Source organism: Bombyx mori, chromosome 21, assembly GCF_030269925.1.
Source record: "Bombyx mori chromosome 21, ASM3026992v2".
Lineage (NCBI taxonomy): Eukaryota > Metazoa > Arthropoda > Insecta > Lepidoptera > Bombycidae > Bombyx > Bombyx mori.
In genome coordinates, this window is record NC_085127.1 from 9,488,654 (window position 1) to 9,502,107 (window position 13,454).

The 13,454-nt window shown below is 35.2% G+C and overlaps 1 protein-coding gene and 2 long non-coding RNA genes across 4 annotated transcripts; 1 reads left to right on the forward strand and 2 right to left on the reverse strand.

The window, feature by feature from the left end:
- Positions 1-1,551: 1,551 nt before the first annotated feature.
- On the reverse strand, positions 1,552-2,330 carry LOC134200870 (uncharacterized). The gene is made up of 2 exons (XR_009975963.1): positions 2,200-2,330; positions 1,552-2,126 (listed from the first exon to the last, which is right to left on the reverse strand). It is a non-coding gene; the product is annotated as an uncharacterized LOC134200870 (long non-coding RNA).
- Positions 2,120-5,301, forward strand: Mpk (phosphomevalonate kinase). Of its 2 annotated transcripts, none has more exons than XM_012693304.4 (4): positions 2,120-2,571; positions 2,807-2,911; positions 4,034-4,230; positions 4,753-5,301. In XM_012693304.4, the coding sequence occupies exons 1-4, from the start codon at positions 2,561-2,563 to the stop codon at positions 5,034-5,036; spliced, it is 597 nt and encodes a 198-aa protein (XP_012548758.1). In that variant the 5' UTR covers positions 2,120-2,560; the 3' UTR covers positions 5,037-5,301.
- On the reverse strand, positions 2,917-12,620 carry LOC119630124 (uncharacterized). The gene is made up of 3 exons (XR_005245926.2): positions 12,511-12,620; positions 12,349-12,438; positions 2,917-3,966 (listed from the first exon to the last, which is right to left on the reverse strand). It is a non-coding gene; the product is annotated as an uncharacterized LOC119630124 (long non-coding RNA).
- Between the last annotated feature and the right edge of the window lie 834 nt (positions 12,621-13,454).

A 13,454-nucleotide genomic window follows, 5' to 3' on the forward strand; every position in this document is an offset into this window, starting at 1 on the left:
GTCCCGTTCTGATCTACAACGAAACGTGGAATGTCATGTCCGGAGTCGTTCAGAAAGTCGTGAGCGTGCATCGTGCTTCCAATTCCTTTTGCATTCCAAAAGAGCGCAAGTTATTTCATCGGTTATTCATTTAAGAATTTTAATGCATTGAAATAAAGTTTATACGGAAAAATATGCTCAGGTGGTAAAAAGTACACATGGATATATAATATTGATAAGCATTTTTAAGTCAATTAAGGTTGTAAGCTAAAAGCAGTTGTTGCTACATTTAAATTATCGACCAGCATTCAAATAACGCCATTTTTTCGTGTCGGCACGAATTTATTTAATAGTCATATATAATAATATATGTTATACCTAGTCGCTATAATAACTCGTGGTGGGCGATGCGTTGTACTATCTACCTATATTACCGAAACTAGGTTAAGTAAATCTGATATCTACTCGTACATTTAAAGATCACGATTTCCGATCAAATATCTAATACCGTTTTCTCATGATTACATTTTTATTGAAAATTGTACAAATAATGTTTGTTATGGAATCAAAGTCAGGAATATAATGATAAGTAGAGTGAGTAGATATGTAATATAAATTTACGATAATATGCTTATCGAGTAATATTTTAAAGACTAACTTGACCATCTACCAAACTACAATATTTCGAAGCAAAAGTGTCTAAATTGTGTTACCATAGAGACGTATAAAGTAGAAAATACCCTTTTTTACTAATTAATACCAAATTCATAATAACAAATAATTTCCTTCCTACTGTACCTACTTCAAAGTTTTATGTTTTTAACAAGTGTATAATCTATGTTTTTAACTATTAGATCCAAAGCTTAAATAAAATGTAAGGTTTACTAAAATGCCTGGCTACTAGAGACCTCTACCGACATATATCTTGAAACAATTTGTTCATCAGAGTAATAGTCAGGAATGGGATTTCATTGTCAAATAGTTACAAAATATAATGATAGATGGCGTAAGAATAAAGAAATAATAATGAAATGAAATTTTAAAATGAATAATCTCTAGCTATATAGTGAAGCTGCTATTGAAAATGGTAATTGCAAAGTAAATTCTAACAAAGATAAACATTTTGAAGTCGTCGTGGCCTAAAAGATAAGACGTCCGGTGCATTCGTGTTGAAGCGATGCACCGGTGTTCGAATCCCGCAGGCGGATACCAATTTTTCTAATGAAATACGTACTCAACAAATGTTCACGATTGACTTCCACGGTGAAGGAATAACATCGTGTAATAAAAGTGAAACCCGCAAAATTATAATTTGCGTAATTACTGGTGGTAGGACCTGCTGTGAGTCCGCGCGGGTAGGTACCACCACCCTGCCTATTTCTGCCGTGAAGCAGTAATGCGTTTCGGTTTGAAGGGTGGGGCAGCCGTTGTAACTATACTGAGACCTTACAACTTATATCTCAAGGCGCATTTACGATGTCGATGTCTATGGGCTCCAGTAACCACTTAACACCAGGTGGGCTGTGAGCTCGTCCAGCCAGCTAAGCAATAAAAAAAAATAAAAAAAAAACATTTCAGTTTTGTTAAACTAAAACTTTATTTACCTACTTATTTTGTTGAAAACTAATGCGAATGAGTCTGCATGCAAAGGGGATCGGTTTACATGTTGTTAGTAGCATAATAAACTTAATATTAATAATAGTTCTAATAATGACAAATAGTGGTTTATTTAATTTTGAGCCCATTCATACATGGAAATAAGAAGTAATCAGTCAATTTTTATTTATTTAATTCAGTATTTTCTTGTGTCTAATTGTAATTGCAAAAAACTCAACTTAAATGGGTGCAATTGTAGAGTATTGCCTGATTTGTTGTTGTTGTTTAAGGATATAAAGCTTCCAGGTGAGGCATAAGGCTTCAAGAAGAAGCCATACCGATCGGTCTTCGGCTATGCGCTTTACTTCGGTTCCGGCTAACCAGATTGTCTTCATCTCCGCTGCCAGGTTCGCCTCAGGTGGCTTGGTACTGGGGTGCCAGTCCAGAGCTTGCCTTGAGACGTATCTGAGTTTTTTATTTTTATTTATTATTTATTTATTTATTAGCCGGATACAAAGTCCATTGGCCCAAATGAATATCTGAGTTTTCTCCTAAAAGTGTTGCCTTATTTAATCGAATTGTTTCTAGCATAGATTATACACTTAAGTTTCTAGGAAGACAGACCAGTCCTTAAAAAAAGCTGCAGTTCAGTTCTTATCGAGTTTACCTCGGGAGTTTTTATGAGTATTCCCAATTTCGTGAGTTGATCTTTAGTTACCAAGACCTAAATAAAAGTCGTTTCAGTGAAATGGCTCCTTGAATGCGAACTAAAGTTGTGGAACATCTTACTGACATTTTAAATAAAACAAAGACGCTAAAAATTTTGTAGTAATCCACTTGAACAATTCACCACCGTACTTAATACATGTAAACGAACCTGTCAAAAACTGTTTATGGAAAAGATTGTTGCTAGGATTGTAAATTTGACATTGACAACGACAGCCGCGTTCCCGATTTTACAGATTACAGGTGTCGTTTTACTTCTATGTCAAATAGGTAGGTAGCAAAATAAATCAAAACACAAATAAACAAATCAAATAAAGGGTAATTATCAATAAGTATATTTCGTTTTTCTATCGATGTTTTTGTTGGTACATTGATGTATAATATAATTATTCTATTATTTAGGTTGATTCTGTGTGAAATCAACAAATCTATTACTGTGAATCTAAAAAACAAACAAGTTCCATTTCGGACAACATTTACATTATAAAAATACTTTTCATTTAAGCCTGTTCCTGTTGATTTTCGGGAAGATGTCTCCAAAAATTATCTTGTTATTCAGTGGTAAAAGGAAGTCTGGAAAAGACTTTTTGACTGATCATTTAAGACACATGTAAGTTTACCTACATACTTTTATTAAAATTTCCTGTTCCCCTGATTAATTTTTAAAATTTGTAATACATGTCTTTTTTCATAATCCAAATCTTAATGTAAAGTCACAAACTTCAAAATTGAACAATGTATAAACAGGATGTGTGATTCCAATCTCCAATGAATTATTTATTTGCTTATAACTGCTGCTTCTTAAAATATTTACAAGCTTCATGTAAAATACAGAATATTCTAAAAATTTACACACAGTTTGTGTTTATTAATGTTTGTTGTTTATCAATGTTTGAAATATAATTTAAATTTTGGTACCAAGATGCTTTTTACACTCTGCACAGATGCTATTCCTGCCATAGAGCAGTAATACATTTAGGTGGGCAGACGAGACCATCATGAGACAATCGATTGAGATTTAGACTTCATGTCTTAAAGTTGGTGACTGTTAACTCTGTGGTATATATGAGTAGTTTCTAACACCATTAGGTTGCAGACTTTATGCACATATTTAGCCTATTTGAAAAACCTTATCCACCTGATGATGAACAGTTTCAATTACAAAGCCTCCCACTTACTCTTTTCAGATTATAAAGTTCATTAAAGATCTACAGTTTATATGATTAAATTAACATGTTGAATGCTACACCAGCCTTGTTTAGGCTAATGGGCCATTGCGGATACCCTGTCATTACCAAAAAGTCAGATCCAGGGAGTCGTGATGGACACTGTGTGCCTGTCAAAAAAATAATGTGTAGTCACTGTTTCCATAAATTACCCATTTTTTTGTGTTATTTTTTGACACTGTTTGCAAAAAAATACAACAATTTTTGTAGGATTCTTAATATATTGGTTCGGCTCTAAGGAAAAGTATGCTGTGGACATGGAGTTCAACTTGTTAAAATCATAGTAGAATATATATTTTCACATTTTGTACCTTAAGTTGTTGCTGGGAAGAGATTGCTTTTAGCGAAAAAACCATCTATTATTGTGATTGCACATCTAATCTGTTGTTATTTATTTCATTCTTTCAAGGTGTGCAAAAAAACTTCTTTTTTCTTATATCTGTAATTAAGCACCATGAAATTTAACAAAGTAAATTTTAATTATGACCTGCTTATTTGTTCCTTAGTTTAGCAGATAAGTGTGAAATAATTAAAATATCTCAACCTATCAAGACTCATTGGGCTAAAGAGAAAAATTTGAATTTGAACGAATTGCTCAGTGAGGGTGAATATAAGGAACAATACAGACTGGAGATGATAAAATGGAGTGAGGAAATGCGAAACAAAGATTATGGATGCTTTTGTAAAGCAGCTTGTGAAAATGGTAAGCTTAAATATATTATGATAACTTTCACATAAACATAAAAACAGTTTGAACTTAGTTGAAAGCAAATATTTAAAACTGTTTACTTCAACCACAAGAGAAGTGGACTTTATATTATCAAACGGATAAGATTAATTAATAAATAATACAGCACAACCAAAGCATCCTAATTTACTCATATAACTTACAAACTTATTCTTAACAATACTTATCTTACAAATACAGTTTCTCGCTCGCTTGTACGAAATCTAACTAGTCACCAAAGTTAAAAAATAATAATGTTCTATTACCTAGTGAATCTTGGTCATGCTCTACCATTACTACTAATGCTAATTGTGTGAAAAACACTGAGTTGTTGAAACTCTAGGATTTAAAATACAAACAAACCCTTCTGTTAAAATTCAATGCTCTGTAAAGTTTGAAGTGAACCCTTTCTGAGAGAGGCAGAAACAAACTTAAGGATTTCTTTTTTAATTCAATAGTATGTATATCTATTCAAATTACAAAACTATTCTATTTCAGCTGCCATTAAACCGGTGTGGATTGTAAGTGACATTAGACGTAAGACAGATATACGCTGGTTCAAGGAGACATATGGGGACATCATCCGAACAGTGAGAATAACTGCAGACGATCGAACTAGAAAGGAAAGAGGCTTTCAATTCCAGGTTGGAGTTGATGATGCCACTTCAGAATGTGATTTGGATGATTACAATGATTGGGATGTGGTGGTTAACAATGGAGAAGGAAGGGATTCTTTAGAAGAGCAGTTGGATAGCATATTAAAATTAGTGTCTAATTTATGATTTAAATGCATAATAAATGGTTGTGTTTGCTAAATTATTTGCAAAACAATAAAATTAGCCGGAATAAGTTAATTTTATTGTTACTTTTGTGGTGGCATGAGATTTATGTTTTTTAAATAAAAGTATATTGATGAAATAAGCGCCATCTGTTGTCGAATTTTAAAACATAGTCGCTTCCGTTTTTTATTTTACAATTTCAAAACTAGCTTTACAATATAGTGCATGGTTATAGACATTGTTTAAAGAGTAAATTTATATTTTGGCATAGTTTTGTTTCATTTATATTAATAAAGAGTTTAGCATATCCGTAGAGTAATTTACGTTTTCAAAAATGGTTACATAAAAAGCTAACAGATGGTCCCACGATGTGCATCATTTGATTTTCTTTGTAAAATAACATAAATGGTAAATAAATACATAATTGATCTGAGATGTATTTGTTGTCTCGTTTGCCTGTACTATGTTTCTGGCAATTATCATATAGGAGTAAATTCGAGGTCGTTCAGTGTAAAATGTTGTCATAATGTATTCTATATTTCATCCGTTCTGATTAGAAGTGTGGGACAACTGTTATCCAATATAGTTGAGACTTCGTCCTTTTGTCTCAAGTTATGACAGCATTCACTTAGTGAAATGTATGGTTTTTGGTGTACAATCCATCCTAGGGGGATCAGCAGAACCATCCCAAAAATAACGGTTTTTTATCGATAATCCAAAAGTTAAATTGTGTATTGTGTTCTTAGTGCGAGTTTTTTAACATTATTGATAGCGTAAAAGTTAACTCAAAGTATGGAGTTGGAACGCTCCCCTACCGTTGCCGCTAGGGGCGCTGTTCCAAACTTGAGTTAATTTTTACGCTATCTCAGAACGTTAAAAAACTCGCACTAAACACACTGGTTCTAAAATACTCGACGTGATATATATCGGCGTAAATATGACCAAACTACTGATGTTTTTCTTTCGTCTGTGCCAATAATCGGATTCACAAACAAAAAATATACCCACATATGAAAATTTCATACAACAATCCACGAACATGACATCAGGACGAGAAAATACATATATTAATAGAAAGAGTCGAATTACTTTCAGAAAAAAAAAGGAATTACAGTAATAGAAGTGATGTTGCCAGCATTCTGGATTCTATCATCTCTGTATTTTTTGTCTACCAATTGCTGAAGGGGTAATAACAGGAGGAGTGACAATTAAAGAAAAACATTTAAAGGATTTTGCAAAAACTGTATTCAGAGAGTCATTTAAGATATTAAATATACACCTTTCTTTAATAAAAAAAACCCTAAATAACAAGACGTCTTTAATGTTATTTCTAACTTTTTCTGACATGAAGTCAGTGTTCAATTATTCACATTTCAATATTTAATGTAAATGACATCTTAGCATTTATCTAAATATTGGAAAGCTTCTTTCTGCAAGAGCTGTCGATTCAGATAGTAAATACATAATTTTGGATGCTCCTGACCGTTTATTCCGGTTTTATTTGTTTATTGACTTTGCCCCATTAATTTCAAAGGCGCCGGTTTGGACCAAAACAATATTTTTAAAATACTCAACCATAATAATCTCGGCCACCTTACAGTAGAACCAGAGCAAACTTGATTTAAAAAAATCGAGTGATAAAAATGACCAGCCACAATGGACCAAATTTTTTTTATGTTTAATGATTGTTTTAATGTTTAGGAGCAACGACAAAGTAAAGTTTTTGCAGCGAGCGGAATGTTGACGTTCGAATTCTTTTTTTTAAATTTGTTATTACTTAGATGTGTAGACGAACTCACGGTCCACCTGGGGTTAAGTGGTTAGGGAAACCCAGAGACACCTACAACGTAAATGTCGCCACCCACCTCGAGACATGAGCTCTAAGGTCTCAGGTCAGGTCTCGTTTTTATAGTACAACGGCTGCCCCACCAAACCGAAACGCAATTCTGGTTCACGTCAGAAATAGGCAGGGTGGTGGTACCTACCCGTGCGGACTCACAAGAAGTCCTACCACTAATTGTAGAACTTGTAAGTATAAATAGGTATATGTCAGCTTATCTTGAAAATGTCGTTAGCGAGATTAAGATATCTGTCAAATATATATATATATATATATATATTTTATGATTGATAGATTACTGGTGGCCCTTTCGAGTTTCACCAGGACAGGTGGGCGAGCAAAGGCTCAGCCAGGAGAGGTGAGATATGCTAACAGCTACCCGAGCGCCTCCGAAGGAGACCTAACAGCTCAAGAGCAGCTGCTTCGCGAATGAATCTACTACCGGATCGGAATCGCGACCCACTGAGAAGATCCGGCGAGAAACTCAGCGGGCTGATGCATGGGTATAGGTTGCACGTCGACCTCTTTGTCGATTTCGACGAGTACGGTTACCGGGGTTCCTAAGCCTACTCCTAGTGCTAGCGCTGAAGATGTCTAATGCAAAGGTTATTGGATCTGATGGATCCGTAAGGACGTGTCTAGGGCGTCGACGGTGACTGGCTCCTGCATGATCAGGATTCGGGGAGTAGTCAGCGGCGGCAACGATAAGGCGATTATCATGACGCATAGCCTTATCGAAGTACCGTTCCGACGCTGACTTCATGTATTTCTGGACTGATTCGAGGCCCTGGTCGTCGTGTAGGTCAACGTTCCTCACGAACCACGGAGCTCCAACGGCTAACCTGCAAAAGCGGGATTGTAGGGATTGGAGGGTGTCTATGTGTGTGCGGGCCGCGTGAGCGAACACCACACTCGCATAAGTCATGACGGGCCTTATGCAAGCTTTGTAAAGTGTCACCTTGTCCCGAAGGGACTTTTTACTCCGCTTACAGATCATGGGATAGAGTCTCCCGAGAATAAATGCGGCACGGTCGCGGACTGTTTTTATATGCGGGCGGAATGTCATGGATGCATCCAGGGTGACACCCAGGTACTTGACCTTCCTGGCTCAGGGTATAGGTTGGCCGAAGAGGGTGATCGGGGTGTCAAATATCTGTTCCATGATGGTTACAGCCACAAATGTTTTTCCTCTATGCGTTTTAAGCCATTCATGCCATTGTGCTTACGCAACTATTGTTGGCGCCCTGAGAAAGGTTGGAGTTGTAATAATATCAATATACGACAGGTGGCGCGCGAGAAGATGATTGGAGATCTTTTTCATACAATTAGTCATAGTTATTAGTAATAGTCAGCGGGTTACGTTAGTTTTTAATAAAATGAATCCATAAACAAAGTATAATTATACGATAATTAGATCCTGCAGGACACTATTAGAAAATTTAGTTAGAAACTTTAGCACCCTGATCACTTTTGTGGATAGAGAGCGACAATCATATACCTATTAATACAATTAAAACTTTTAGATATAACTCACGGTATAATAACGCGATACCTAAAACTCCTTTGATAGGAGCTCATAAAAACTATAGGTATTCATGTAACCAGGGAGGTGATTTAATAAATTTGACATCTGCAAACATATCCTTCAATTTCGACAAATTTGGACAACCCTTTTTCCCAGGACTAGCAAGTCATTTTTATTGATGACTGATACTAACAAACGATTTAAATGATTATTATTTCATTTGAATCAAAGCGGATGGGATCACGGGTACACGCTTGTTGATATTTCTTTTATAATTCAACAATTTACATCTTACTGTTTTATTCTGCAGGATTCATTTACCTTTTTACGGTTTAATCTCTACTTGCCTAACTTTATAATCCGTAGTTTTGAATAATGCACGGTTTTCAAGTTGGTTTTGCAGTTATTGAAATATAAGATAAATATGTACAATTAAAAAAAGTTTAGAAAATAAATTATACAATAGGATTATTATTCCCATTCAAAATTAATGTACATTCTTTAAATAGTGTACGTCAGTGGACGTTATGCAAATCTTTACTAATAAATCAGCGAGAAAATTTAACTTCAAGTATAATTTTCATTGAAACTTTAAAAATGAGAAAACTAAGCGTTCATTAACATTACCTACGCGACATTAGTGATCCTTTGTTCACAATCACCCCTTTATAGTAGGTCAACAAGGTCTAAACAAGTGTGCTCTGTTTGAACTGAACTACTGCGAACCCCATGAAAAGGCAAAATAGGGTCACGTATGACGACGTCCTTCAACGAACTGTCGCTATATCTATCCCGTTTTGGCGACTTGTCTTGAATAATGAGGTTAATTATTGAATGGACAATTTATTTTACAATTAGCAACCCTATGTGGTAAAAAATTTTAACAATAGAACAATGAATGAAAATCTTTTTCACGTCATGAATTAAAATTGTAAAGCTTTCGATAAAATAAATAACTAATTATTTTTAATGTCCATAAGACGTAATTTTCATCGCTGCGAGCTAATGAACTTGAGCTCTTCCGTCTCGGATCGTAAATGTTGTGAAATGACGTGGCCTTTGATTTCCGCTGTGTAAATGAAGCTCGCAAGCCTGTATTGGCAACGTCCATAAATGTGTGGTGTCTCCGGTGTAATGTCAGCTGCGGCTAGCAAGCGGCACGGGCGGGGACCGGTATCGATGCGGATGCGCGCGCATCCCTTCGCGCCCTCGCCTTCGATTTTCCATGCCAGGGCGACGGTGGCGGCGCGTTGCATAACTGTGTGGCGGCACTCCGCGCGCGACCCCGAACTGAGCGCCCGCCGAGAGCGCGCTACACGCGCATACACGCGCCACCTCGCGCCCTTTACGTAACGCGCGACCAGAGCTCGACTGTAAGCGGAAAAACGGCTCGTTTCATCGGCAAAGATTTCCAGTGAACCGAGATAAGTGTGATTCGGTCGGCCCTTGGAGGAGACAGTTCGGCGGGTGCGACGGCGGCAAGCTGGTAGGTGTGCGCGCGCTTTGTGCTGGCGCGTGCTGGCGGCGCGGCGGTGGTGGTCGCGTGCTGAATAATTGAGGCAGAGGCTGTCCGGTAGCCGCTATCGACCCCGGTCGCGTGACTCGCACGTATTACCGAAACAAGGACGCCGCGCTGGCTGCGGCACTACACCGCCGCTGTTGTCGCCACCACCGTCGTCGCTACGTCTTCCTTGTCATCACTTCTCTCAATGACTGCGTTAATGCTACCTTATTTACATGCTTAGCTTTTGTTAATAATATTTTTAGTTCGCTTTTACAGAAAATGTCACTGTATAATAAGCAAAGCTGGTACACCGTTGTAAGATTGATGCATTAGTGAAATTAAATGGAAACTTTTTTACAGAAAACCTGGATAAGTCGCGCTGTTTATTTATTTATCTATGTTGACACAAATACAAATCGAAATATAAAACAACATAATGCAGATATAAATAAATTCAATAGAGGGTTCCGTTAAAGTATTTACAAACAAAGAACAACGATTGAATATCGAACGTATTTACTACTCTAAATATAGACATACCTTTTGAAGGTATCAAAATGTCTGGTTTTAAATTTTTATCTACATAATTTGACATCGGGTTAATTGAAGCTAAAAATATCAAGGATGAATGAAGTGTTCGTCCCCGTAGCTTTTATAATAAGTAAAGGATTTTCTGTGACGTAACAGTCTGGCAAACCAGCTGCTCAGACAGTTCCCGGGGAAGTATTTTTCAATGCGGCTACTAATGCGGATGCTACGCCGCGTAGCGCGGCCCGGCTACGGCCTTCGGAGACAACCACCCATTTGCCCGGCTGCTACGATCCTTGAATTAAAATCAACAGCACCTACACATTTATTGATATGAAATTTAACGGAATACGGAATTAATCCTGCCTTTGAACATTGGGATCGTTTACGAAGGCTTCTTTGTCTAATGATTGTCACATTACAATGAACAATGCTTCCTTCAAACTGTATGTTTTTTACTTATGCTATTATTTATTAAAAAGTAATGATCTCGATTATTTCGTTAACGAACGTTCCCCTATTAATTTTGTTGAGTTAATGGAAAGGGCAGAATTTTCTGGAAATTATTTTATTATACGAGTAATAATAAGCCGTAATGTAAGCTGGATCTGATAAATTTCCATGTAGCGATCACATATCATTTATTACTGACCAACATATATTAATAATAGCTGGCGTATTCGTTTTCATATTTTATTCGCTGAAATTATTTGTTAAAACTAATTGTTTCATAGATGATTTATATAAATTGAAGAATTTTGTTCGTGGAAAACTCCAATTTTCTTCAATAAATAGCAACTTTGTTTATTTTATTCATTTTATAAGATCAGACCAGTTAGTACTTTTGTTATCTATGTGGATGATTAATGTTTTATGTATAAAAATAATAATTAAAACTGCACTACACCAACTGTCATTTAAAAATTTACAATGGCAGGAACAACAAAGAAATCGTAAACTCAAAGTGTTTCAATCAATGTGGGGCTTAAATCGAGCCTACTATTGGAAAAATCCTTGAAAATATATACTGCTTTTTCCCGAAATCCTCAGTTATAGGTACCCACGCATCAAACAAACCAGATATTTGAAATTTGGATGAAGTATCATTTGAGTAACGTACAGTAGAATAGGAAATAATTTATTGCCAAACTAACCATATTACATATACAGGTCCCTACACATATTAATCGAAAGGTGTTATTAAGAAGGAAATGTTAGAAAATTTACCATTCTTTGTCGCGTATAGAGAGTCCACACTTACTCGGTGCAAAAAAGACCGCAATTTTTTTTATGTAAAGAAACTTTTTTAAAGTTACTTAATGACCATTCTAAAATATCAAACAAAATTCACAAAGTTTACTCATAAAATACATTTAAAGCAAGAAAGTTTATTTGTTGGATCGTGCTCATCAACCATTCGTTAGATAAAAATGATTATCTAATCTTTAAAAAAATCCCTGTTTTTTGCACCGGAAATTCCACTGGGAGTGTTCCGAAGAACATTTTTATATAATTTGAAAATAAAAATGCTATTTAATTAATTTTGATAACTTAAGTTTTCGTTTGAAATAACGGGAAACCAGTTCACATATCTATATATATCTATCTATATATATATCTATCTACATATATCTATCTATATCTCAATCCAACTCTATTAAAACTCATCAGTGTAGTTTAAAGTTATTCATAGAACAATAATTAAAAAACTAAAAATAAGATAATGTCAGTCAAATACAAACGTCTTATCATTTAATAAATCTAGGTAAATAATTAAAATGTCTAAACTTTTTATATTCACGCGCTCCGAGCCCCATTTCCTTCTGTGTTATGTATGGCCACTGAAAACACACTGATGAGTAAGTATAATTACAACAAAGCCTAGCATACCGAAATATTTGAAAAATACGAATCTGACCCGTAGTACTGTATTTAGGGTCATTAGCCATTTGACCAACTTATCCTCTTTTAATGCATATGCCCACCAGGCATAATAGGGACTAATGACCTGAAAAGACAATCGTAATGAGACCTTAAATCCTTATCAGCAACATTCACCATTAAATATAATTATATATACAATTGAATGATTTTACACGGAGACGTTCACAACTCATTGGCTTTATTCGAATTTTTAAGGTTACATAGCCGAGAAACGGACTATCAGAATTTTGTCCCGTCAGTATGTAACAGCTATTTGACACAATTAATACCGTTTATATCAAAATAACAAATTAAAATCCCTTGATACCGTTTTATAAAAAAGGCTCTAATAAAAATTAAGAAAGGTATACAGCTTAAAATGTAACGGAGTATAATCATTATCCTATAATTAAAGTTGCCCGGTGTTAATTAACGTTCGACAATTATCTGAATTCCTACTTCAGGCGGCTTCTTTTCAGAATACGAGGAATTCGGTCTTTGAAGCGATCGATAAGTTCTTCCACTAATGGTTTTTAACTGAAATAGCTTCGTATTCTTTGGAGTATTAATTGCTTTTTTTTATTATTACGGCGTGATGTCTTGACTTGATACTTTCGGCGTTTGTAAATTTTATTAATCGAACAGTTAAATTTTATCAAACATTAATTGCTTGTCTTTTATTTCAATTTTATTTAATCACTATCAAACTTCACAGGATTAGTCACTACCCCAATCTGAAAATTTCCTGAAAATTTCATCTAAATCGATACAGCGTTTATAAGGTTCATAAATACATAGGGATATATACACACTTCGATTTCGAAATACAATATGTAAATAGATATGTAACTTATATACGCTTTTCTATTAAAAGAAGAAAACATTTCAAGACATGATAAAAAAAATCCATGTCAAACTATTGTCGGCTTCCAAGAATCTATTAGGACCATTCTAAAGGTTTAACATTTATGAAACATCATATTTTACAATGTGGGTTGTTACGCGTCCTTTGAAAAAATATTTTGTACCACCACAAGTTTGACAGGCTTATTTATTTCTCAGTACTGTACTAATATGCTATTACTGAGTAATAAACACCAC